Genomic DNA, 27,509 nt, shown 5'->3' on the forward strand with positions numbered 1-27,509 from the left:
TTGCCGTGGTTTAGTGGAAGCACATGAAAAAACTTCTCTTTAAGGGAAGATGCTCCTTCAGACAGATCAGTGCTCAAGCACTGTTTATGTGGAAATAAGCCATGATGCATCAAATACAAAAATAAATGTGATTCCTTAGTCTTGTGATGCTTCTTGAAGAGAAGATGTCTGGATCTGCAGAACACTGGGAGGAGAGAATTGACATTTCTAGATGTGCTGCCCCCAGGGGCTGGGCCTGTCATCCAGAAAAGAGCAGTGCAAGATCATGCTGATGTAAGGAGCTGCAACTTATGGCAATGCAGGTTCAGGCTTGGCAGGCTGGGTGAGATGCCAAGGCAGCACATTTCTGCCCTCTGTGGTGGGCAGACCAAAACCATGAGAGGTATCCAATGGCTACAATGGTGGCTAAGGGCAGGGATCACCAGGACTGTAGACCTGAACAATGAGCCCACCATATCCCCCTTTACTATCACAGATCTCAGCAGGTGTTAGATGCCCCTGCTGCCCAGAGAGCAGCTGGTCCCCTTCCTGGGCAGTTTCTAGCATCTTACCTGTGATGACTCAGGTTTTATAACCATCTGATGGGCTGCTGTGCTGCAGTATCATTTCAAAAGTCAGTGACAGTATTTCTGCACAATCTTTCAAATTTTATGCTGAGATCTCTAAATGATCCACTGAGATGACCTCATTTGCCTTCAAGAAGAATTCCATTCATATTCTTGTATTTGGATAATTCTGAGAAAGTCACTAAGCACTCAGCCCCTTAATTTCTTGCAAACTTTCTGTAACTAAATGTAATTCTGTGCAGGTCATTGCTTTTGATCTTAATATACTGCTGGTGAATTAGGTTTTTCAAAAAAAAAAACAAAAACAAACAAACAAACAAACAAAAAAAACAACATATAGCAGAAATGCAGATTGCTGTGCATAGCACTGACGGGTTCATATAATTTCTGGGCAAGCCATATTCTGCGGTGATTAAAGCTTCTCTGATTAATGGAACAGGAAGATGATAAACAAGTTTTTATTAATGCAAATATATACCATGACATGGAAGAAAAAGAACCCTTTCTGCACAGCAATAGCAACTTAAGAGAACACCAGAAAACACAACCAGAGAAAAATACATTGTCTTAGGATCCCCACTCTCCTCAGTCTTCACAGCTCAGGGCACTTGTAAGACTTCAAAATTATCACCAGGAACACAATAACATGGTGAGTATTTATGTTCACTTGACAGCAAGAGGTTATTCTTGAACAACCTTGTTAAATTGAATTCTTTGGCTTAAAATATTTAAAACATGTAATGAATTCTAAAAAAAAAAAAAAAAAAAAAAAAAAGGAAAAAAAATGTTTGCTATAATCACATTATTATTATTATTATTATTTTTTAATTTTAAAGAGGGACTAATTAAAAAAAAAAGCAAAACAAACCAAACATATGGAGTGTTTTTTTTTTTTTTTTTTTTTTTTACCCCAAATCCTGAAGTAGGTTATGGTAATGTTGACGTCTTCAAGGTTCTTTTTAATGAAAAGTTTGGAAAAGTTTATGAAAAGTACAGAAAGTGAAGGCACAATCTCCTCAATCCAAGGAACACTGGTGGGGTTGCCCAAATATTCTGTTGTGTATGGTCCGAGCAGGCCTGACTTCTTGTTACGCTTTGGCTTTCACTAAGGCAGAAATGAGACCGAACACAGATTTGGGGACAGGACACCAAGAGAAACCCCTGCAAAACCTTGAGGCGAAGCCACCTATTCTCCCCTTGAGCACATCGGTGGCAGCAAATCGATAGCAGATCGATGCCGTTTGCGCTGTCGGGGTGCTGTCAGCACCATCGGTGCCCAAAAGCAGGAAGGTGGGAGCCCCGCAGCCCATACTGGAGGGACTCCAGGGGCAGCCTCGGCGTTGTCCCCTTTGCCGTACTGGCTGCCCCTCTCCCCGCTCCTGGGCTGTGGGAGCGGGGGGCACTGCTCGGTATGTGGCACGGGCAGGTCCCCACGCGTGCCTCAGGGACGGGACCCCACGGGTGCGGTGTGGCACACGGGGAAAAAGCAGGAGCTCTCTGGGTGCAAAGCAGGACCCCCCGATCTCAGTGCGGGATCTCCCAGTCTCAATGCGGGACCCCTGGGGCTCAGTGCGGGACTCCTGGGGTGCTGTGCGAGACCCCCTGGTCTCAGTGTAGACCCCCCAGCCTCAGTTCGGGACCCCCCCGGCCTCAATTTATGCCCCCCGCTCTCAGTGCTGCCCCCCCCACCCCGGGACCCCCGTAGCCGGCAGCAGCGCGGCCCAGCTGCCCCGCCAGGAAGGTGCCGGTCCCTTTGCGGCTCCGGGACGGGAACCGGACTCCGGAGGGGGGGGCTGGGGGGTGCCTGGGGCCGGGGTGGGGACTCGCCTGATCCCGCCCGCTGCCGCCTCCCTTCCCCTCCCACCGCCCGCTGCGCGGAGCCCGGCGGAGCCCGGCGGGGCAGGCAGAGGAGCCGGGCAGCTCCAGGTAGGCAGCATGGCACGGCTCCGCACGGCTCCGCACGGCACGGCACGGCATGGCACAGCATGGCACGGCATGGCATGGCATGGCACAGATCAGTGCCAGAGGTGCGACGGGTTCTCCTTGCGCTTTGCGGGGCAAACAGCCGGGGGAGGAGAAGGAGGAGGAGGATGAGAAGGAGGGATGCTGCAGCTTGGTACTGGAGAGCCCCGGCTCCTCCGAAGTCGCTCCCGGAGCAATCCGTGCCCCCCAAAAGAAGCAGCCCCGGAGGTGGGGACCACTCTGGAGCCGCGGAGGGGACGAGGCGATGCCGGGGCGGCCGCGTGTTTCCTCGCCGACTTCTCCGCGGGTGCTTCCTAATGGCTTGCGAGGGAGTGGATCAATAGAGATGGCTCTGCGTCCCTTTCGCATTGCAGAGCTCTGCCTTGCCTTTTAAAAACACATTTAGATAAAAAAGTAAACTCTCTTGGAGGAGCCCTAAATCACTGCGGTAGCCACTGTGGGTACAGAAAGGCGAGAGAAGTGGCTTCTCACTGCGTGGCTGGTTTAAAGCAGACTTAGTAAGTTGGAGATAGTTTCCCTGGTTTTAGATCCAAGGGAATTTTGAAGGGCCTTTCTCTTATAATAAAGACTTTTCTTACATGCTTCTGTAAGACAGTGAAAATCCTCACTGCTAATTTTCTGGCTTTTCTTGGCAGTGTGTGCTAGTCCTATGCCAATACCATCTCTTTTTTTTTTTTTTTTTTGCCTGAACCAGACCACAACTGCTGTTTTTTCTGGGAGCTGGGCTCTGAAGCAGCACGTCTGCTGGAGAAGGTAGACCTCAAGATCTGAGCAGCGGCATTGTATTGATTCCATTAGCAGAATTTACAGATCTACTGTCAGATCCCTTTTAACACAGTCACTTTCCCAGAATTAAAGTTCTCCTCAGAGCATCTGTCGCAGGTCTAGGCCAATAGATGGCATAAGTTATTCAGACTAACATCCTAGGAGGATCGAGGAGGCAGGAGTACACTTTGTGCAGGAGCCAGAGGTTTTGGGGGGTGTGTGCGAGTCAAATCCTGGGAGTCTATGATATCTTGAGAAGGTCTCATTTTCAGAGGCATGTCCTGAGTCATGCTTTCTTACTTTCCTCAGTTAGCATTTTCCAAAATCTTTCTCTGCTCAAAGCAGTTAGGGTTAACCCCAGTTTTGGTAGGACTTGATTTGTGTTGATGTCCTAGGTTTAAATGGTAGCAGAGGTGGGCTATATACTGTGGGCTGTATTTGTTATTAGCTTAAACTTTGTGGGCTATATTTGTTATTCACTACTAGGTGGAAGTTGCCAATTGCAGTGATGTTGAGATCTGTAATCATTTGTGATGAGACTGTTTGTTGTTGTTGTTTGTTTGTTTGTTTTAAATAGACAACTTCATCCCCTTCTTGTTGCCCTCTACTTTTCTAAATTCCACTCATAAAAGTAGTACTTGGGGCAATGGGAGACAATTGGTTAACGATGAAAAAACTTTGTGGATTCTGTATCCAAACTTCTGCTGAGACAGCACTGTGGATAGGCAAAGAGGATTTTATATTCTGAAATTGGGTAAATGATTTATATATAAGTAGGTAGCTAAATGATGATAAAAAAGCTTTAACTGACAATATTCATACCTAGCTTCTGTGTAGTGCTTGTTATCTGTCAATTTGAAAACATTTATTTTTTATAAAGAGACACTAACATTTTTTCCTTTTTTTTTTTTTTTTTTTTTTTTTTCAATTGCAGGAGTTGAAAAAATCGGAAAGGTACAGAAATAATATCTAAATTTCCTGGTTCCTAACTTTTTCTGTTAGGCATTCTTTATACAGGCTGAAATGATTTGTTTATATTGATCTTAAAATAAGCAAAACCTATATGTTTTTATAGCAGAAGACATCAATGCTATTTTTGAAGTGACTTTTCTCCTTGAACATAATATCTAAAGATCTGTGTCTTACCAGGCTTAGCACTAAGACAACCCACAAAAATGGCAGGAGCCCTTCAGCTCCCCATTTGTAAAAGCAAACGGCAAAGGAAAAAGCACAAATAGAGGTTTTCAGTTGCACTGATGCAAACTCTGGTGTTACCCCTAGAGTTATTCCAGAGGCTGGTGGGGTTGCATATTTTCTTAAAACATCTTGTCCTTTGAACAAACAGAGAGGTTCTAAGTAAAGTATTTCTTTGCTCATCCTCTCTAGGACTTAGCAAATTCCCCAGGGCAAGAAGAATATAAGCACCTCAAACCTGAACAGATGATAAATCAGTATTAAGGCACTGATATCACCTTAGTTCCGGAACTACAGCTACAGGCAAAGTAAAACCCGCCATTAACTGTTAGTGCCAGGACTATGGGGCAGGCTCAGCCTTAATGCAAAGCGAAGTTCAGCAGCGACTGAACCAAGCTGTGGAGGCACCTTATACCCATATGGGGAATGGAGATGGCTGGTCTTTCCCCATTCAGCCTTGATGCATGTGCCAGGGGTGAGCACTTTTTTCTGGCGGAGCCCCCAGCGAAGCTGGTGTTGGACACGGTGCCTGCCTCTGTGCTGGGACAGCTGCCAAACACCGCTGCCACCATTCCTGGGCTGCGCACTGCAAGCATCCCTCCTCCGTGCCAGCTGGGCATGCTGAGCTCTGCACACTCCCAGGTAAAATAAATGCCAGTTAGCCAGGAGCATGCATGAAAGACAGATGCTCTGACACAAGCTAGGGTCAGAGTGAGCAGCAGAGTACAGCCTGTTGGGCAATGTCTTTCCCAACAGCCTGTCTGTCCTCTTGGTTACTCATGAACAGGTTGTGGCCAGGCTTGCTTATTGCCTTTTCTCCCGGAATCCCTCTCTGGCTGTGGCTAAGTCCATTTGTTTACCGTGCGCCTCCTGTCAAAAGGCTCTTGATTTAAAGAACTTGTTTACTTGCTACTGGGGTGCGTATATTAAAAAGACCTGCCCAAGGCTAATGACTAGAAACGAGGCTCAAGTCTCTAAACTCGCATCATTCTCTGCCTTGCAAATTTTCAGTTATGGGATGGCTGCCAAGGACACATAATAAAACAGTGCTCATGAATAAATGAAATGTATTCCACTAACCTGTGGATATTTGCTTCTTATCTTGCTTTTGCCCCATCTCTTTGTTCTTCTTTCTTGTTCTCCTTTCATTCTTTTCTGTTTAGCTTCTTTCTCCTTGTCTAGACTTTGCTTTCTCCTTTGTCATTTGTGGAATCATCCTTATTCTCTTCCTGTGTCGCCTCTTTATTTCCTGAGGGGAGAACACCCCCAGAAGGCCAGGCCTGTTTGATTGCCTCTGTCTGGTTCAGTGCAGTGGGCCAAACCCTCAGCTGAGAGCAGCAGTCCTTGACCTGTTACAGTCAATGGTTCTGCACCAGATGATGCCAGGTGTTCAGCTGCTCCAAGCCATGACCCCAGTTTGCTTCTCCACCATTTGTTCTTTTCCATCATTTCCCTCTGGGCCCTTTCATTTTATCCATATTTTAATAACACTGCCCTTTATACTCTATTCCCATTTTATTTGAATCTGTTCTATTCTGTCTTGTCTTCCTATCATTCATAATATATCTAGAGTCCTAACAATAGTGTGTTAAACTGCTGTCATCTCTTATTTGTGGATAACTTGTTTTTTTTTTTTTTTCTTTTTCTTGAAAATAAATTCTGTATCTGATGCTTGAATTTATTATTATTATATTTATTTTTATTTATTGTTCTGCTCTACAAGAGATGCCTTTAAAATATGTATCTTGCTTGGAAAGGAAGATGGTGTTGACTGTGTTGGTCCTTAGTTTCTGAGAGAGCTCATTCTACACTCATCTTATTTTCAAAATAGATTTGTCTTCTGGAAAGATGAGGTTTTTACCTTAAATCCAATGTGGCCAATGTTCTTGTTCTGGAGCTTTCTTTGCTCTGGAATCTGGTCATTTGCAGTGTTACAGATAAAGCCTGAGACCTTGAACTTCAAGCACTGCTCTGCAAGGAGCTAGGATAAGTCTGAAGCAAGCATGATCATCTATGTGGGTAAGTTCTTGGTAAAATTGGTGTAGAGGACTGGAAGTGGAAGGCTTCACTCAGTTTAATTCCTCTAAATTGTTTCCCTCACTGATATCTGTTCTGCCACATATTTCTGATTCAGCAGCAGCAAGAAATGAAATGTAGTTGTCCCCTCTTGCCCAGCAGGTTGTGCTGGCAAGGTGTGTGTGCTCTGAAGATACGTCTACTATGACCTTATTGCTCTCTACAGGTACCTTAAAGGAGGCTGTAGTGAGGTGGGGGTTGGTCTGTTCTCCCACGTGCCTGGTGACAGGACGAGGGGGAATGGGCTTAAGTTGCACCAGGGGAGTTTTAGTTCGGATCTTACAAAGAACTTCTTTACTGAAAGGGTTGTTAGACATTGGAACAGGCTGCCCAGGGAAGTGGTGGAGTCACCATCCCTGGAAGTCTTTAAAAGACGTTTAGATGTAGAGCTTAGGGATATGGTTTAGTGGGGACTGTTAGTGTTAGGTCAGAGGTTGGACTCGATGATCTTGAGGTCTCTTCCAACCTAGAAATTCTGTGATTCTGTGATACTTTGTTGGAGTCGCATGTGCTCTGAAGAAGGTTGTCTTGGGGTAAAGACTAAAAAGACTAATAGATGACTTTTTTTTTTTTTTTTCCTGGGTGGGGGATGGGGAGGGAACCAACTAACTGCACGTGGAGAGAACAACGTGTGGTGGGTTTAAGGAGGACAGATTACTTATCATCTGAGTTAGAAAGAATTTTGCTTCCCTATTCTTTCCTCCACTTTTGCACATTTTTGTCATTTGTTCATCAGTGTGGACAAGCAATTTAGATGCCAGCTGATATCTTAAGAACTGGTTAATTCTTCAATGTGCTTATTCATTCCAGCCCAGTGCTGTTCTAATGACAGGCTTGGGGCTCAACCTGTGCAGAGGGTTGCTGGTCTCTCTCCTCTTTCAGTTCTCACAAAAAGCAAAGCGAAGACAGAGACTTTATAGATTTGGAGATGTTGAAGTAGAACATGTTGGCCTGCTGTGTGATGCTGAACGGGTCACCCCTCAAGTCTCAGGTTCTGCTTCCAAAGCACGGAGCTGAAGGCATCTGCCTCATGGCAGTTTAAAGTTAATAAAAAGATAAAAGATTTATGGACAAAAAAGTGTCTTGTATGTAACAGTGTTGTACAACTTTATATTAGCAATTTGCTGCCCCATATAGGGGGCATTTTATATTTCTCTGCATTTTATTTTTCTCTGAGCCTAACAAATTGATTGCTGATGTTGATGTAACTACAAGCAAGTTACCTGTTGGAGGTAGATAACCAACTCAGGAAAAATCTATGAACAGTTTTGATTTGCATGGAGGAGTTAAGACACAGCCTGGATAGTTTGCCAAAAATTGGAGGTGCTTCTGATAGCTTCATGCTGCTCCTTGCTTCTCTTCTACCTCCTCTCCTTGTGCTGAGAAGAGCTGAGGCTGTTTCCAGTGGTGTTAACTGCCATGCAGACTTCTGCACAGACATCTCCCTGATACAGGGGCAAAAAGTGCTGCAAAGGGAAAGAGGATTCTCACTTCTTACTTTAGTGGGAAACGAATCGACCTTGTAGTTTGTGAGATGATAAATGTACAATATAAACTTAGTGTATAATTTCTGTCAGTCAGTATATCAGTATGTTTAAAGGATAGTGGTGGGGAGGATGTCCCAAAGAAGACTTTTATTACAGTACTTTTTTTTTTTTTTTTTTTTTTTAATGAAAATTCTTCACTTATCTGAATCCCTGTAAGTGCTGATTTAACTGGATTACAATTCCAAAACTCCTTTGTAATTTTATGAACTCAGTTTATTGCCAATTGAAAGAAGAACAAATAGAGCCATAAGTCAGATTTTGATTTTGAAAATAACCAACTCATTACTGCAGCCCAAATTTAAGTTAGTTCTTGGTGTTTTAGCCTTAGCTTGTGACAAGCATTGAATGATGGTTTCAGCATGACATTTTAGTAGCACCTTTTCCCTGAATAAACTGCAGAAAAGGATGCTGCCTTGTATATTCTTCTGAAGCTAAGAAACACTGTGTGCCTGCCTGTCCAGTGCAATGTTTGCACTGAAAAGGACAGCCAGTGTGGATCAATACTGCTCTTTTAATTCATCCGTGAAACCGGTAAAAGCTTGTGCTGTGGAAAAAGGATAACAAGGGTCCTCACTGGTATTTTAGCTCAATGCCTTTAGTCTGGAAACAGTAATGGCGTTTACGGTCTCATTCTTTGTAAGTTGTTCTTCTTAGGGACTTGTGCTTTTTTGTCTTACCATTTTCTGTCTGTTATACCAGGCAATGAACAGTTTCCCCCCCTTAATTTTATTAATTTGTTAGAATGAGAAAAAGGTGCATAACTAAGGACGATCCAGTCCTTTGTGTCTCAACAGTACATCTGACGCTCATGAGAAGTTTGTGGGATACATGGAAAACTGTGAAGCTCATAAATGAGAAGAGCCTAATGTACAAGCACATGTGTCTCTGCTGGCTTCTCCAGCAGTTCCTGGCCCTAGACCTGTGACATGGATCTCAGAGGCATTCAGACATTTTTCCCTCAGTGATAAATCCTAGTGATTACAGCTGGTAGCAAGTGTTTTTGCATTCGCATACAAAGTCTTAATGTTAAAGGGCTTCCCAGAGGCTTCTGGGGAACTGCTTGTCCTGATTTCAGCTGAAATAGAGTTAATTTTCTTCATAGTGTCTGCTGTGGTGCTATGTTTTGGATTTAGGAGAAAATTAATGTTGATAACATGCCACTGTTTTGGTTGTGGCTGAGGAATGCCCACATTAAGTCAAGGACTTTTCAGCTTCTCATACCACCCTGCGAGCAAGTAGCCTGTGGGTGCACAAGAAGCTGGGAGGGGACACAACGAGGCCAAAGGGATATTTCATGCGATAGGACATCATGATGAAAAATAAAACAGGGAGCTGGTTGAGCATTGGTTGATGAGTGTTGAGCAGTTGCATTGTGCATCACTTTTTTTTTTTTTTTTTAAATATGCTTCTGTCATTATCATTATTATTATTTTCATTTCCTTCCTTTTCTGTCCGATTAAACTGTCCTTACTTTAGCCCATGCATTTTATCTTTTTTTTTTTTTTTTTTTTTTTTTTTTTGATTCTCTCCCCCATCCCACTGTGGGGAAGGGGAAGTGAGTGAAGAGCTGTGTGGTGCTGAGCTGCCTGCTGGGTTACACCACAACACTGCTGCACAAATGAAGCAAGAGGCAAGAGTCTTCGCACCTCTTCGTTCCCTGCAGAATGAGTTGTCCTTCGGCATCCTGCTGTGATGCACTGTTCAATGCTGGCTCTTTTCACTGAAACTTGTAGCCTTGCCCTCCTTGTATCATCATTCTGTTTCTCTCCAAGCTTTTATTGAGCACATACTGAGGTACTTCATTTATATGTAGACCAGAAGAAAGTAATGTAATTTCAGGTGTCTTCTTTATTCCAGTGAATTGTAGATTAGCTCTGCTGCTAAGGTCAAATGTTTTTTTTGTTTTTTTTTTTGCTTGAAGTGGTGCTTAGTGATACTTTGCTTTAAGCAGCAGCTTCTAAAGGGAAACTACCAACTGACAACAAATATGTGCTGTTCTTAAATTAGTTTCTTCTGATGTACTGAATATGCTTAATTAAATCTAATTCCTGCTCTGAAGCTATTCCCTACTTCAAGGCTAAGGAAAGTCTCTGAAACATAACTTCTTTCAGCTCAGAATGAGATTTGCAAAGTTCTTAGCCCATGAAGCCTTGTGGCCATTGGTACTCATGATTGTGGGTAGTGAAGCAGGAACATAACAGTGCTCAGTTTAACACCAAAAATTGCAGTAAGGAAAACACTGTCGGATTTATCTCCTTTTTGGTGGATAAGTAGTCAGGTTCTCAGGTGTCTCTCTGGACCCATTGGTAGCAGACTGCCTCCCTGCTGTGTCTCTTTTGAAATACCTGGGGCTCTTTGTGGGAGTTTCTGAATCTGTCTGGCTGAAATTTACCCCAGGCAAAAGCCTAAGAAATCCATTGCCCTGTTAAAACGTACAGCAAAACCTTTGCTTTCCCTGTATGGGATTAAAATTTTACCTAGCCAACTGTCCTCATTTTTCTTCTCTGGACATTCATCTTAGACATTACAAGACCATGTTTGTAGAGGTCGGTTGGGAGAAGGATGGAGGGAAAGAGCTGTTTCCACCTTCTGAAATTCCTTCTAATTTGGTTTATTTTGATACTCCATTACCAAACTTTCTGTCATTGAAAGGCAATTACCCCTAAGTAACTTTAGAGGGCTTGACATTGAGTCCTGGATTGAGTAAATGGCTGTATTGTTATGGACTGTGCAAACACATTTATTAGTTTTGCCAGAATACCGCCCACTCATGTAACACCTCAGCCACCTCACAAATTATGCCAATGTGAAGTATTATTTTGCCTCTGTAAATCCAGGTGTTAGCAGCTACTCAACACTTCCTGAAAAAAAGGGATGGTTAATAATACTGAACGGTGCTGAGATGAATTGCACTCACTTATTCAGTGAAAAACTTATTTGCTGGCTGTTCTATTTTGCATAGAAGGACAATGCCTCAGCTATTTCTGTGAACATTCTATTGAACACTTGTGCAGTGAAGATACCTGCTTCACACCTTTTCTGGCAAATGTCCTTTCTTGCTAAATGCTTTGTGAGAACAGCCAAGTTGAAGTAATCGGGGAGGTTAGTGAGGCTGAGATGGCTAATACTACATTGGTATGCTGAAGGGATGCTGCTAAAAGGGATTTCAATGTCCTGGGAAAATCACCCAGGCTGCAACAACCCCATCCAACAGTACAGGCTATGGGACTGACTGAATGGAAAGCAGCTCTGAAGAGAAGAATGTGAGTGTCCTGGTAGACAACAAGACTCAGCAGTGTGCTCTTGCAGTGAAAGGATAGGACTTAAAAACACGGCTGTAGCCAGCAGTTACATGTATTTCCCTCTGCTTGGCACTGTGAGAAAGTATCAGAAGTATCTGACAGTATCTGGACTATGTCTGGCCTTGGGCTCCCCATTACAAGAAGGATATTGACATACTGGAGTGAGTCCCACAGAGGGCCATCAAAATGGTCAGGGGATGGAGGACACAGCATACAGGGGGAGACTGACGGAGATGTGCTTATTCAACCTGGAGAATAGAAGGCTTGAGGCAACTTTACTGTGGCCAATATTTACCTGATGGGTGAGTACATAGGAGACAAAGATAAACTTTTCTCAGAGGTGTGCAGCAATGGGATGAGAGCCAGTGTACTCAAGTTGGAATGTAAGAGCTTCTGATTAGACATTAGGAAAATATTTTCATTATAAGAGGGGTCATACACTGGCCAGTTGCCCAGAGGGTTTGAGAATTCTCCATCTCTGCAAACATTCAAAATTCAATTGGCCCTGTGCAGCCTGCTATAACTGGACCTGCTCTGATCATTGCATTGGACAAGATAGTCTCCAGAAGACCATTTCAAAACAGATTAGTTTGTGATGCTACCTGGAAAGTCAAGGAGAGGAGTGGAACAAAGTGATGTCCAGTATTTGAGTGATGGGCATGTACCCCAAAATCTGTGCACTGCAAGAAAATGAAGCCTAAGTATGGGTAAAATTTACAGACTGTTTCTGAATGGTATGTCCGCAGAGCTTGGTCTGTACCTAATGCTTCTGTAACACCAAGCTACCCTCCTTCTGCCACTCTGAGATGGCACATGATGGTTAGAGCCAGTTGGCTTGGTCTGTAGCGTGCTGCTCCCAGTGCTGGCTGGAAGTCTGGGCCCAAATAATTTGTTGCATCCAGAGGTTTCTATACTCAAAAAATATCTCTCTTGAAGGTATTGTCTCTGGCTGTCTCAACATACCCTCCCTTAGCATGTGGCCTCATGTCATGCACACTCACACATTCACACATTGTAAAAGTTACTTGAATGATTTGAAAACAATTGTCAGATCCAAGCAGACAGCAGAACTTACATCAGTGAGATCTGGAGCTTTGCTTCAGAGTAGTCTTGGGTCAAGAGATTTTTATTTATTTTATTTTATTTTATTTTATTTTATTTTATTTTATTTTATTTTATTTTATTTTATTTTATTTTATTTTATTTTATTTTATTTTATTTTATTTTATTTTCTGAACAACACAGTGACTCCTTTAGTGAAATACCTCAAACACAAAGGTTTTTACAGTTTTTCAGCTGCAGGTTTCACCCAGAATTTCCACAATAACAATTGCTTGTGTTCCTGTTGCCTAAGAGACAGCAAATATGTTGGAGAATTTCCCCTGGGTAAAGAAAACCTTTCTTTATCACTAAGATTAATAGATTTTCCTCAAAACATATAAAAATATAGATATATATAAAAAAATGTCACTTTAGCTACTCAGACTGCCAAGTAAAATTAGATATGTAACAAAGGAAGAAAATGAATCATTAAGAAGATTTTGGAGATACCCTGTTTCTACTGTCTGTCCTCAGTGACTCCATTTCATTCCAAATCTACTCTGTTTATATATCCATGGGCTTGAACTGCAGCACAGGATGGTTAGTAGAAGTTAGGAAAACAACTTTGAGGGGACAAGGGCATTCAAGCACTGGACTAGATCCCACAACCTCTCTGGGCAGTCTTTATCATGAGAGATTAAATAAACATCTGTCAAAATTTGTTTAGGAATAACTGATCCTGCCTTGAAGAAAGGGAGGGTTTGAATTAGCTAACTCTTCAGGATTCATTCCCAACTTAATTTCTGCAGTCACTGGTATATTACTAACATAACAATTTTATTTATAAATAATAATAAAAAAAAGTTAAGTGATTGAGATGCACCCATAATAATATTGTAGAGAGAGGATTTTTAAAGCAGTTTATCCCAAAGCTAGAGATTTACAGAATAAAACTAGCATGGATTCAAAAGTTATGTGTAGCCAATTCAGTGGTTTAACACTGTGCCATCCATGGCTGAATTGTCCTTTTAGATATTTTGGTTCCGTGTCCAAGTGCAAGTGAAGGTGTGATTACTAGCACAGGCAGGACTGATTTCAGATCACAGAATCACAGAATCACAGAATTTTTAGGTTGGAAGAGACCTCAAGATCATCGATGTCTCATAAAAAGTTTTTCTGCTATGATGTTCTACAGCAGAGTCCTGTGTTTTATGTTCATAGGTGTCTCCTCCCAGCATAAGGTGGGAGAAACTTGCTTTTTGTGTGTACTGATTTGTCCTTGTTCAGAACAACCGTTTCATCCAATCAAACTGAGTTTTGCAATTTGACTTTGTGTGCTTCAGAAATATTATCTTGCTTCTAAAAAAATAAATACTATTACTGCTAGTACTACTGCTACTACTGAAAAAAAAGAAAAAAAAAAAAGAAAAAAAAAAGAAGAACAAACAACCAATTATGAGGGGGAGAAAAAGAGAATCTTGGAGCAGAAAAGATCAACAGTCCTGCAGCATCAGGAGTCTTCTGTGGTATGAAATGGAAGACAATTCCTCACACTCCAAAGTGAGGAAAAAAATAAATAATTTTCCTTTACAATTGCAAAATCTAGGATGAACTAATGAATGGGAATTTTTGAATATCAGGTCAATCATCCTGTAGTGAGTTAAATCTTATTTTTAACTCTGTTCCCTTTCCACAGAAGGTAAAAATGTTATGAATTTCACCAAACTCTTACTTCCTTTCCTTAACATGGAAAAGTTATAATGGTTAATTGTGGGTATAACTAGCCTCTGTGTGGAGGCTTGTGAACTGTTAACACTCAGCTTGAAAACTCGGGAGAGTCGTAAGTAGTACATTGGCTTCTGTAATACAGAAAAAAAGCATTATATTTAATTGTTTATCCCTTTATGTTAGGCCTGGAGAGGTTATAGTGGCTGGATAGATTGTACAGTTTCTTATCTCTGTCAACATACCCTGCCAATGCATTTGCTGACTCCTGAAATTGCACTGCACTATAAGTACAGGACTAATATTTAGATTTTCTTCTCCCTCTCTCCTTTTTTTTTTTTTTTTTTTTTTTTTTTTTTAATGAAGAAATACTTAAATACAACATACTTCAGGAAAAACGAATGCCCTGCTATCAGACTGCATTTGACTATGGGTTCTAGGCCCAGGTACCCAATCCTGTGTTTCCACTACTTAGTTTGGTGTATGGCAGCTATGGAGGAGATTGTGAAGTGAACACTGGAGTGAGGTGACTTGGGCTGCAGTTATTCATGGACAGCTGATCTGCTGTGTGACTTCAGGCATGCTGTTTTCCCTACCTGGGTATCTGCATCATCTTAGTTGCTTAGGCAATTAACCTTTATCTCATAACCTTAACCATATGTTTATGAGTAAAATAGAGTTTCATCTCTAAATAGACAATGATCAAAATGAGAATGAGGAATTATTTTTAAGAAATAGATGAATGTACCATTATTCTGTGCCATTTTTCCTTTGTGGAAAAATGTCTGATACTGGGATCAAGTATCAGATGCTTTTGACTGATAGTGGTAACACAAACTACCAGAACAAGTGTAGCAATAGGATCTATGTTCATTGTGCTTGTTGGAGAAATACAAGAACGGTAACAATGTAGGACTTGGTACAAAATAAAGTAGAGAATATTGTTTTAAGGAAGGGAATCTATAGAAATTGTCCTTGTTTCAGAGGTCCTTTGACCTGCAAGTTAAACGTTCACTTCAAAAATTTTTTGTTTTGAAATTGTACTTTTGATGGAAGCAGGGTGTCATTAAGATGACTTGTCAAAGAAGATTATTGTCAAAAAGTTAACCTGGAGAGAAAGAATTTCTTTTACCATCAAACTATAACAGTGTTGACCTGGTTGTAATAATGCCTTGGGGATCTTTGTATCTTTTTTTTTTTTTTTTTTCTTTTCTTTTTTTTTTTTTTTTTTTTTCTGTGAATTTCAGCAATTGGGACAATACGTCTCAAGGAAATGCTTAATGACTTCTGCTGTCTTGAAAACTGACAGGTGTCATAATGACAGCATTGCAACTGTGCTTGATTGCTGGGGTTTTACAGGTAGATTGTCAAGCAAATGGATGTCAATCTGTCAATTCCACTTAGTTAAAGTGGATAATGATCGTTTAATTTTATCTGAACAGACTATAAATTGCAGAGCCATTGGGAATGTTGCAAGGTGCCAGACTTGTTACCTGTCAAAATGTGTGTTATTGCAAGGAACATTTCAGGTTTCCTTCCTTCCTTCCTTCCTTCCTTCCTTCCTTCCTTCCTTCCTTCCTTCCTTCCTTCCTTCCTTCCTTCCTTCCTTCCTTCCTTCCTTCCTTCCTTCTTTTCTTTCTCTCTTTTTCTCTTTCTATCATAAGATGACATTCTGATAATTGGGTGGTATTAGATTTTGCTCCCTTTCTTTTATGTATATGAGAAAGTAATTCAGACCACAGACCATGGTTCCAAAGAAGCTTCTGTGATGTAGATGCTACAGCTGGTAGTTTTTCTTTGCCCCTTTCTTATTCCCACCCTTTGGCATATACTCTGTTCTTGCCAGCATCCTCATAGCAGAATTCCACTTTCTGAGAGGATTTATTTTACCTAATATTAACCATATGCAAGTTAGGGACCTTATGGGATGTGTCATCTAGGCTGCTTATCTAGTTAATTTAGAGAAGGACTTCTCTAACAGGTGATTCACCCCACCTGGAAATATGTGCCCAAGAAAAATGGTATGAGCCATGTGCCTGAGGGGCTTACTCCTCTTACTTCTTGCTTGTGTCCTTTCACTCTGAGTTATAATAGTTCTATTCCTTCCTTCATCAATGCAGTCTTTTGGGGCATGTGATATTTTAAAGAAAATGCATTTTGCTTTGAAGACTGATCTTCCACAGGTACAGCTGTTTAAATAATTTTGTATTTTATTGCCAGCAGTGTTTCTAACAGCTGCTGTTGTTTCCAAATGACTATCATTTCTTTCAATTTTCCATATTATTGAAAAGATGTACAAGCATTTGGTACTAGTTTAATTTCTGAAAGTCTGTTGACATCAACAGTATTGTACCAGGGATGAATTTGACCAAATAGGTTTATGTGGAGGTAACATCAGAACAAAATTTGACCTTGAAGGCTGTACTGAATCAATTTCAAGAGAAGTGTAGTTGCATGATTCTTTAATTCTCATAGCATTTTACTATATTATTCTGGATAAAGGATGTCACCGCTAATACAGCATTTAAAGTAAATAACAACTGAGCAAATAATTTAGCTAATGAACTTATCATCTTTGCCTCACAGGATATCCATAACCACAGAACAGTTTCAGATGGTCTTGCTATTTGTTCTAGATTACTTTTTTTTTTTTTTTTTTTTCTTTTAGGTTAGCCTGTGTCACCACAGACTGCAAATGGTTTTGGAGTGAATTTGACAGTGTCAAATATTACAAAATAGGGCTGGTTACAGCTAGTATCATAATAAGAGAAGTTGCAACAAATAATATTACCTTGCATATTTTCAGGCTTAATCATATGCGCTCAGGTAGTAACAACTGCCTAGATGACAGGTAGTAACTTCAGTCATACCGACTGGATTTCAGTCCAAATCATTAAATGTGATTGATTAAGTAAATTATATATGCATTTAGCTGTTTTACTATGCTCAGTGAGCCAGAAAGCATACACAATACTCTTAGGTGGTGCATTAGACAAGCATTTGCCCTATTTTGTGTGGTTCCAAATCCAAACACTTTCAAAACTGGTTAAAGTTTTGATTCTGAACTGAAGTAGTTAGGGTCATATCCATAGTTTTTTGAAGTAGCTAGATGTCTAAAGCTCCATGTATGTAGCTAGGGTGGTTTCTCAGGAAATTAGCAGAAGTTAGAACCTATGTGGTCATTTGCATCATGAGGAGGAAAAATCTGATGCCTGGTGATAGCTGGGTACCCAAACAAGACACCTGAGAGTGAATTTGCTTAATACACAGATTTTTGAACTGGGGAACTTTAAATGGAAATTATTATATTCTTTGGGGAAAAAAAAATAATACAAATCCCTGAGATCTTGAAGAATTTTCAGAGTTATAAAGATTTCCCTGTCCTTCCAAGCTCAGGTCAGTATTGTAACTCTTTTGATTTCAGTGTGAACAGGACTAAGGACTTTTATATTTATAAACTTTCTACTTACAGGAAAACATCATGAAATGTGTTTCTTAATCTTGAGAGGCTTATGAAGTGCTGCAGTGTAACAAGCAGAAGGTGAGGCTATAGGCAATTTAGCCATGAAATAAACTAGTAGAAAATCTGTGGGGACATGCTGTCTTCAAATATTTTAAGTAGCAAAGCACAGCATAGTCTATCCAACCATAAATCTGTTCAGCTTCCTTTCCATTGTGCCTGGATAATCACAGACAGATTTATGCTAACAAAAGCTGAAGCTGTCCCAATTTGGAACCAGTAGTTGAGGCACTACCATAGTTAAATGTGCAACAAAAAGATGTCAAAAAAGATGTACTGTAGCTTGTGATGTAGGACCTCACTGAGTAGGGGGACTTTATATAGAGAATATGGGAGTGATAACTGAAAAAGAGAAACTTTCTCAACATATAACTTTTTGGTGTGGAGTTCACATCCTCACTAAAAAACTTTTACAGGGATGTTCCAGAAGAGGATGGAAACCTCTTTTTGCCACATTATGCATCCATCGTGAAGCTCTCTCAAAGGGACTATATATACAAACTCTGTCTCTGTGTCTCTCCTTTTGTGAGCTTTAGGGATTTCACAGTATGCTAAAAGCCCAGAAATTTGCTATCTCCTTTCCAAGCCAGACAATGGGTCTGTGGCCTCACCAACAATGAACGACTGCAGAAGTGCTGGCTAAAACCCATCTCCAATTTGGACTGGGAAGACTTGGATCCTGTTGTTTTGATTTTTATTCTAATGTTTATATCCTTTTCACACAGCTTTCCTTATGACTGGCTTTTATTTGGCCCTCAAGCTTAACATTTGGAACTTCTATTGAATGTTTTTTTTTTGGCAACTCAGAAAATAATGTTGATTCTTGCAGTAAACATCTTTCTTTTGTGTTTTGTTTCATTTTCTATTCTATTCTATATGAGCTCTTATCCAGTAGCTCATCAAACAAACTGAATCAATTAAAGCAACCAAGTAACTAACATCTGCTATGTGTTTGCTTCCATTCTTATACTCTCTCCAGGGCAAGAAGTGTGTGCTTTGGAATAGTTAGCAGTCTATTATGGTATATATGAATACTTGTTGTTTACAGAAGGCAAGATCAAAGAAGCTGATGGTACTTTAAGTTAAGAGTTGCAAAGTTTATGGAAGCTCTGTGTTAGGATGTTCATGATGCAGGCTTTGGCACTCCAGGAAAGCATCATTTCAAGCTGAGCACAGTTTTACCATTGAATAAAACAGTCCACTGTGTAAGTAAAGGGCTCCCTTGTGCTGAAAGAGAAGTTGTCATCTGTGGTCTTTGCCCAGGGGTTGGAGCCACTTGTTTAAATGCCACAAATTGTTCTGGTGGTGCCTGGCACAATATCACGGAAATATTAGAATGAGTCCAGAGGAGAGCCACAAGGATGATCAAAGGGCTGGAGCATTTCTCCTATGAGGACAGGCTTAGGGAGTTGGGGTTAGTCATCCTGGAGAAGAGAAGACTCCAGGGAACATTACATCAGCCTTTCTGTACCTAAAGGGGGCCTACAGAAAAGCTGGGGAGGGACTCCTTTTCAGGGAGTGTAGAATAGGACAAAGCATAATGGCTTTAACCTGAAAGAGGGTAGGTTTAGATTAGATACAAGGAGGAAATTCTTTACTCTGAAGGTGGTGAGGCACTGGAACAGATTGCTCAGAGAATCTGTGGATGCCCCATCCCTTGAAGTGTTCCTAATTTAGGCTGGACAGGGCTTTGAACAACCCCATCTGGTGGGAGGTGTCTCCGCCTATGGCAGGGGGGTTGGAATTAGATGATTTTTGGGTCCCTTCCCACTCAAACCATTCCATGATTCTATGAATATCCTGGTCTATGTCTCAGGGATCAAGGTCACTGCAAGTGAAACAAGAAATTCTTCAGATCCTGAAGCTCCTCTTGACCTAGTTTTCTTGAAACTCTCCTGTGCATTCCTGGTTCTATCTAAAAGTCAGTTAACAGTAGGATTATAGCAGGTTCCAGATGATGGCCTTCCTAAGCAGGATCCATTTCCTCTTTGTATCTTGCACAAATTATGAATACAGTGCCCTCAAAATAAAGCAGTAAATTGTTGCTCACCAAATTTATTATACAGTGTAATTACATGGATACCATTATGAGTATCATCTGCATAACCAATATGGGTTTATATTGCTGTCTCAACAATAAGTCTGTCTAGTATTCAAAGGAATGCTGTGCACTAAAGTTCTTGTTTTGCTATTTCTAAGTAAAACTTATTTTCTTTTTGTCATAGTTTCCACCCACTCCCAATAATCTTAGATCTTGCCTGTTTTTTATAACATTAGCGTACATTTCTAGTGAATTGTTCATCTTAATGAGTTGTTGAAAATGAAGTAGAGTTTTACTCACTGAAATTAATCAATAAACAGAGTTAGTTTGATTTCGAATATACTTTGACCTCCAGTTGCTCCAGACTCTGAGAAACGTTAGGCGGAATTTATGCTGTTGTAAAATCATGGCTTGCCTCTTGATCCTGAGTGAAGTGCTTTACTGTTTATCGGTTGAGTCCTGCTGCCCTTCATCTGTGAGCAGAGATCAGTGCTTTTATTTTATGTCTTAATCATTTTTAAAAGCTGAGCCTTGGGAAATACTTTGAGCAATGGTGTTTTACAGTCATTCTGTTAGCTAGTAAATACCTGTCTTCTAACTACATCTTAAGGTGTAAAATCACTTCTATATACTCAGTTTATCATCCTGTAAAAAATAACCATTCTCTGTCTTTCTTGTTTAGAAAGCAGTATTCCCCCCCCCCTCCCAACTTGTGTTTTAACAGAATGAGAACTTTTCTTGATTGTATGGTAGTCTATGCACACAGTAAAATTAATGTTTCCAATTAGTTTGGATTTAAGATAAGTTGTTTAAAGGAGTTTGTAGTACCCTTTTCCATTTTCAAAAATAACATTTCTTTGACTACATAAATAAATCTTACTCTGGATACAAATATGTTTTTTCAAAATTAATTACCAGAGCATATATTTATCTGCACCATCTTCAGGGCCTAGTTGTTGAAGTCTTATAGGTGTCAGTAATTACACACAAGAAGATAACTGAGATGTCTAGTAGCTTTGGTTTGAAAGAGTCTTCTGAACAAAAATTAGTAAATACATGCTTGTAGCATTACACTCTGTGTTCCTACTTGCACGAGGAACTACAGAAAAACAGAGCAAGGGAAATACTGAAAAGAGAACAGTACTGAATAGATCTGTATTGATGTTTGTGGCTATCTTAAAACAAACAAATAAAAAAAGTAACAACAACAAAAAAACACAACACCAAAGAAACAACTATAGAAAAACAACAGCAAAATTGCATGTAGGGAGGTTAAAGGTAAAGAGAATGAGAAGTTCATGGCTCAGAATGTCCTTTGTAAAGTTCCCCTAAACAGAGAAGTGGATCTGCAGTTAAACCCCGGGTGTCTTAACTTATTCACTAAAACACTGAGCTCCTGGTGGTCTATTTTCTCTGTTCTCTCTCTGGCTGGAATGCACCAGAGTGGCAAAAAGACAAGAGTAGTTCTTTCTGTCATGGCAGTTGCAGGGAGTTACTGTTCTAAATAACAGGTGTTCTGCACCACAGAGCAAATATATCATTGCATCTCACAGATACTACAGAATAGTTTCGGAGAGATTCAGCTTCTCACTGATAGACTTTTCAAAGCAGTTTGGTGCTTTGCCTCCGAGCATGGATCTGTATCTCAATTTCCTTCTCCTCTCCTTGGCATTTAATAAGAAGTTTGAACCCAGTTTTGTAGAGTTTTTCCCATTTCTGTCTTTTGCTACAGTCAACAAGTGACCAGGACAGCACTGTGCATGAAGGTTGACCGTACAATGGAGCAGGATTGGACCTCCATTTAGGTCCCACTGCAGTAAAAGGGGATTGGGAGTTCTGCAGCGGAGTGGATCCCTCCCTCTGAAGCAAGCAGCCTTGCAGGGGTATCACCCCCTTGGGGTGATAGATTTGAAAATGAGCTGGAAAATGTCTCCATCTCCACAATGCATCCAGTTTAAAGTCAGTCTGTTTTAAAAATATGAGGTCTGTTCTGCATTAGACAGATGTGCCGAAGAATTGTATGACAAGTTACTTGGGGTGATTGATGAAGCTGTAGCTGGCAGTAACTGAGATGCAGGCTTATCTCTGTTCACGTTATTCACAGTTGTTTCGTACCAAGAGGTCAGTTAGTTCATTTCAGTCAAGTCTTCCCTTCTCCACAAGACTCTGTGGATCTCATCTTTTATTTGGAGCTACAGCAAGAAAACACTTGATATCTTTATGGATTGACGGAGTGGGGCTAGATGGCTTTGAGGAACTGGTCTATTAATACAAATGCCCAAGGCAGAATGAAAGCTGAATTCTTTTATTTGACAATGAATAAAGATTGCAGATTTTTTTTTATTATTTTTATTATTATTTTTTTTTTGCTTCTTACTTGTTCTGGTGCTGATGCAGGACTCACTCTTCAGGGCTGGTATTCCAGCCATCTACAGTGACTCCTGTTTGAGAAAGTGTCTAGGTTTTTTCTACATACATAAGTGCTGATGCTCCTGTCTCATGTTAATGTACAGCAGGGGCGTAACCATGTTGCACACACTGTGAACAGGGAAATAGATAGAACTCTAGTGACCTTCATTAACTGAGCCAGGAGACCTTGAGGTGCAGCAGAAAATATTCAAACTCTAACAGATCCAGACTCTGAATCAGAGTTGGTACTACTATAGGAGGCACTGAAAAATAGACAGGTATAGAAAATATTGTGTGTTCCTTGAGTAATTTGCCCATGCCATTAAAGAGCACTAGAACAATATACTTATATGTGTGAATCCACCCAGTAGCACTGGAGGATTACAATGCTCTCTTGCCACAATTAAAATTAATTAACTTCCCTATTAAATTGAAATCAATTAGTTTAGTATACATCAATTAATGTTTTAGTGTCAGAGATCAAGAAATTTTGCTCTCTGTATGATCAGAAGTGATATAATTTCATGAAAAGTGTAAGAACTGCCAGTTTAGGCTTGAAAACAATGGTTTCTTAGAAGGAAAGCAAGCGCTAAATTATCCTGAAAAAAAAAGAAATTAACTTATTTTCTGGTAACTATATCTGCCTTTTTGAATTCAGTTGCAGCTGAATAATTTACAGGAAAATGTGGAAGCATTTAAATGTCCTTCTGTCTATCTGCAGGTATCCACAGTTATGTGCTAAGGCAAAATTTTTCTGGAAGTTCCATGTCTGGAAGCTTCTGTTTCCAGAAATGACAATTGAACACCAGCTTCTCAGCATTACCATAGTGATTGTATCCATGCTGTGGCAGAATAGGAAGAGCTTCTGGAACTGACCAAGGTCGTGAGAGGGTTGAGACACTCCAGGTGAGTAGGAAACCAGTGAGCAAAGTACTTTGAGGAGGGAGTGTAGATGTCCAAATATGGACCGGGCAAAATTCTAAAGTCAGAAACTGGAAAGCTTCAAATGCACATTTGATGTTTTCAAGAATACAGAACGCTTTTCTGTAAATGACTCCAGAAAGAAATGAATTGGTATTACAATGGAAGTAATTGCAGTTCGCACTCATGCAGATAATGTCGAAAGTAGTGGATTATAAATTGCCAGTTCATATAAATCAATACAGCTCTCCCGACACCATAATTGAGATACTTGCTCTTAAGCTTTGTCCTAAATGTTTTGATGGATTATCAAGTTTTCTCTCTTTAAACCAAAGATTTCCAGCTTCATTGCAGTATCTATTAAGTATTAATTTCAATGTGATAGTAATACAGAGACTGATTTATCGATAAATTAGGCATTCTTCCTGCACACTAGAAAATTAAGGGGAGCTAAAACAGTGTCTATAGTTCTCAAATTTTGGTAAAGCTGAGTTAAACTGTCAAATTAATTTAAACCTATTTCTGTGGACTTCTAAATAATAATAATCCTTTTTTTTTTTTTTTTTTTTTGTTACAACATTACACAGTAACTGGAGAAAAAAGAATGTGTCAGAAGAGCAAAACAGAATTAAGTGCTCTAATAATATTTTATGTTCTTTTTAGGTTCAATGTAATCTCATTGGGCACTAGCAGTGGAACTGTTCTGTTCAAAATGGTTTATGGTGAATTTTTCCGCAGACCCGGCAAAGATGCAGAACTTATCAATTTGAATGTTGGTGGCTTTAAACAATCAGTGGATCAAAGCACTTTGCTCCGGTTTCCTCATACCAGACTTGGGAAACTTCTCAAATGCCATTCAGAAGAGGCTATTCTGGAACTATGTGATGATTATAGTGTTGCAGATAAGGAATATTACTTTGACAGGAACCCTTCCTTGTTCCGATATGTTCTGAATTTTTACTACACCGGTAAACTTCATGTCATGGAGGAGCTTTGTGTCTTTTCCTTCTGCCAGGAAATAGAATACTGGGGGATAAATGAGCTGTTTATTGATTCCTGCTGCAGCAATCGGTACCAGGAAAGGAAAGAAGAAGGTCCCGAGAAAGACTGGGATCAGAAAAGCAATGACAGAAGCATTGACTCCTCTAACGAAGAATCATCCATATTTGATAAGGAGTTGGAAAAGTTTGATAATCTGTGTTTTGGTGACATAAGAAAGAAGATCTGGGTCAGAATGGAAAATCCTGCATACTGCTTGTCTGCCAAGTTAATTGCGGTGTCCTCCCTAAGTGTTGTCCTGGCGTCAATCGTGGCAATGTGTATTCACAGCATGCCTGAGTTTCAAAGGCTGGATGCCAACGACAGGGAGATTGAAGACCCTGTGCTGGAAGCTGTGGAGATTGCGTGCATTATTTGGTTCACTGCTGAGCTAGTGATCAGGCTCATCACTGCCCCAAGTCAAAAGAAGTTCTGGAAGAAACCACTGAATATCATTGATTTTGTCTCTATTATCCCATTTTATGCCACCTTGGCTGTGGACACAAAGGAAGAAGAAAGTGAAGATATTGAAAACATGGGGAAAGTGGTTCAGATCCTGCGGTTAATGAGGATATTTCGCATCCTGAAACTGGCCAGGCATTCTGTAGGACTGAGGTCTTTAGGCGCTACTTTGAGACATAGCTACCAGGAAGTTGGACTTCTCCTTTTGTTTTTGTCTGTTGGGATTTCTATTTTTTCAGTTCTTGTCTACTCAGTGGAGAAGGATGATGACTCATCAGAACTGCACAGTATCCCCGTTTGCTGGTGGTGGGCAACCATCAGCATGACCACTGTTGGTTATGGGGACACTTACCCAGTCACGCTTGCTGGAAAGCTGCTTGGCACCCTATGCATTATCTGTGGGATATTAGTGGTAGCACTTCCAATCACCATTATTTTCAATAAGTTTTCTAAGTACTATCAAAAGCAAAAAGATATTGATCCAGACCAATGCAACAATGATCGCAAAGAGAAATGTAATGACCTACCTTATTTTAATATTAGGGATATTTATGCAAAAAAGATGCACTCATTCATTTCTAGCCTTTCTTCAGTAGGAATTGTAGTCAGTGACCAAGATTCAACAGATGCCTCCAGCATTCAAGATATGGAGGATGTTTATAACACAACATCTTTAGATAATGGTACAGGAAAATGAGTTGAATTACTTTCTCCTTCCTTTATTTCTCTCTTCTGATCCTTAGTAAATGTGGACTTAGAAACTTCAGTGAATTTATTAAGAGCAGTTAATTCTCAGGGTACTTAACTCTCAGCCATATTTGGACATTCTTTGCTCTGAGGATGCCATACAGGCTTCATTGTTTATATGAGGTTTTAAAATATGCCTCATATGGTGGTTTAGCTTTCACACAACTAGTGATATGCATTTTGGGGAGAAAAAAAAAGGCAGGAAAACAGATTTAAATGTGAGATTGGCGTTTATTTTATTTTTATTTTTTCCTGTAGAAATCTGATAGCTTATATGTTCAGGCAGACATATATTGCAAACATATAAAAATTATGGCACATCAGTAAAGTCTTTACCTCCAAACACATCAGAAGAAAGAAGGAATTATGTACATGTAAAACTGTAAAACATTTATCTAATACTGGAGTTGGGAAGCAGCTTCCTAAGCTGGGACAGAAAATGTATTGGTACATACTGTTTTTACTCCATGGAAGCATAATATTTATGAATTTCTTTCCAAAAGCACAATACATTTTTAGTTTGTTGAAATAAATTAATCCCATTGTGCCTGTATTTTTCCCAGTGTTCCACATCCAGTATGGCCAAGCTCTGTCAGGTCCCAAAGGGTCTAAATCATGAGTCCTGGGATGAAGCATGTGGCCTAGGGCTGGAAAGGAGAGTATTGTACCTTTTAACCACCTTTTCTGTCATTGCAAACCTGAGCAATTCTGGTGCCTGGAGAGGATCCTGCTGTTATTAAGACCACCCTAGTGGCTTCCCCAGAGGCTTTGTTTTATGGGTACTGAAGCAAACATCTCTGGTGGTCTTTAGAAGTTATTGCTCCCTGCTGTCAGCTCTGCTTCCTTGCTGGAGGTTAGAAGAAAATGTGAGCAGCATCTCAACTGCACTGGTTCTCAGTCCAGGACTGTAATGCCAAGGAATGGAGATGCATGGACGTGCTCTCTTCTACCATATATTGACCATCTGAGAGGTAGAGTGTGCAATGCATGTGGGCATAAGTAAAACTGTTGCAGCTCATTTTTCTAAAGATTTTCTGTTGATGACAGCAGCCTTCCTGGCTTGTGCTATGGACTGGAGCAGCTTTCATTGCCTGGCAGAGTGCTGCAGCACTGTGCAACCCTCTCTTCTCCAGGGATTTCTTATGCAGCTAGCTAATCCTGCTCTGGTTCAAACTGTATCTTCTAGAGCTATTTAAAAGGGAAGCTGGCCCTTGAGCCTAGCAAGAAGGAGTGCAGGAGAAACTTGAGGACATTATAGTAGTTAATATTTGTGAACATAGGGGTTTTTTAGGTTTTTGTTTGGGTTATTTTTCTGGTGACTAAATTAGATGCTGGGAAATGGAGAATCCAAGCTACTGTGATATTGATATTTTCCTTAAAGAGAGGCTTTTTTTTTTTTTTTTTTTTTTTTTTTTTTTTTTTTGTAATTCCTATTGGGCTGAATCAGTTTCTACTCAGGCAGATCAAACTCAATAGGAGTTGACTTCAAGACTGAGTAAACCCAGATGGGAATCAATTACTCTGCAGAATAACCCAGAAGGCTGATTTTTCATGTGTGTGCCAGAATTTCTACTGCAAAGTACACTGAGTGAATAGCTGAAGTGCACTTGTACTTGCTGAGGCACAGAGCTCCAACCTCTTCCCAGGAAAATGAGAAAAAAAGAATGGGGTGGATCAACCTATACCTTGGAGAGAGGTGTCCCTCAGGACTGTTGTGCACCAACATAGTATTGTGGGAATACTCTGAGCTTTGGAGAAACTTCAGAATTTGGTTTATTAGTTGCTGAGTATCATAAGTGTATGTGATGCTTCACAGATAATTTAGGTTAATTCTTCCCATTGTTAATGCAGGAAAACCAAAGGGAAAGTTAGCCTAGATGTGTTTTGTTCTTAGTGAACAATTAGCATTACAAAGATGCAATGGTATAAAATGCTAAATATGTATGTGCATGTGAATGTAATAAGAACCAGCAGAATAACCGCATAAAAATTGCTCTGTCCAAAGAAACTCTCTTGGCAGTTTCCACATAAAGATAAATCACATTGCTGTTGAAGTTCAAAAGGAATGAAAAATATTGTAATGCAAGAAAAACTGCAAGAAATTTGTATTAAATCATTGAAAAAACACATGCTATTGAAAAATCTCATTTTGTATATTAAACATTACCCAAA

General features: G+C 40.2%; 2 protein-coding genes across 4 annotated transcripts in view; one reads left to right on the top strand and one right to left on the bottom strand.

The window, feature by feature from the left end:
- Nucleotides 1-1,876, bottom strand: part of LOC309876196 (uncharacterized protein) — a gene marked incomplete at both ends in the record, with an annotated part of 31,134 nt that extends 29,258 nt beyond the window's left edge. The window contains one exon of the mRNA XM_082756196.1: nucleotides 1,737-1,876. Within this exon, the coding sequence (XP_082612322.1) occupies nucleotides 1,737-1,876 (140 nt within the window). The remainder of the gene's footprint in view (nucleotides 1-1,736) is intronic.
- A 582-nt stretch (nucleotides 1,877-2,458) lies between these two features.
- Nucleotides 2,459-27,467, top strand: KCNS3 (potassium voltage-gated channel modifier subfamily S member 3). 3 transcript variants are annotated; one of them, XM_082755976.1, is made up of 4 exons: nucleotides 2,773-3,302; nucleotides 4,249-4,268; nucleotides 22,891-23,075; nucleotides 23,754-27,467. In XM_082755976.1, the coding sequence occupies exon 4, from the start codon at nucleotides 23,803-23,805 to the stop codon at nucleotides 25,285-25,287; it is 1,485 nt and encodes a 494-aa protein (XP_082612102.1). In that variant the 5' UTR covers nucleotides 2,773-3,302; nucleotides 4,249-4,268; nucleotides 22,891-23,075; nucleotides 23,754-23,802; the 3' UTR covers nucleotides 25,288-27,467. The 3 variants fall into 3 exon arrangements, with proteins under 3 accessions (XP_082612104.1, XP_082612102.1, XP_082612103.1); XM_082755978.1 differs by lacking the exons at nucleotides 2,773-3,302; nucleotides 4,249-4,268 and adding an exon at nucleotides 2,459-2,492; XM_082755977.1 differs by lacking the exons at nucleotides 2,773-3,302; nucleotides 4,249-4,268 and adding an exon at nucleotides 9,911-9,925.
- The last annotated feature ends 42 nt before the right edge of the window (nucleotides 27,468-27,509 follow it).

Source organism: Aythya marila (genome assembly GCF_965140915.1).
Source record: "Aythya marila genome assembly, chromosome: 3".
In the NCBI taxonomy this organism is placed as follows: domain Eukaryota; kingdom Metazoa; phylum Chordata; class Aves; order Anseriformes; family Anatidae; genus Aythya; species Aythya marila.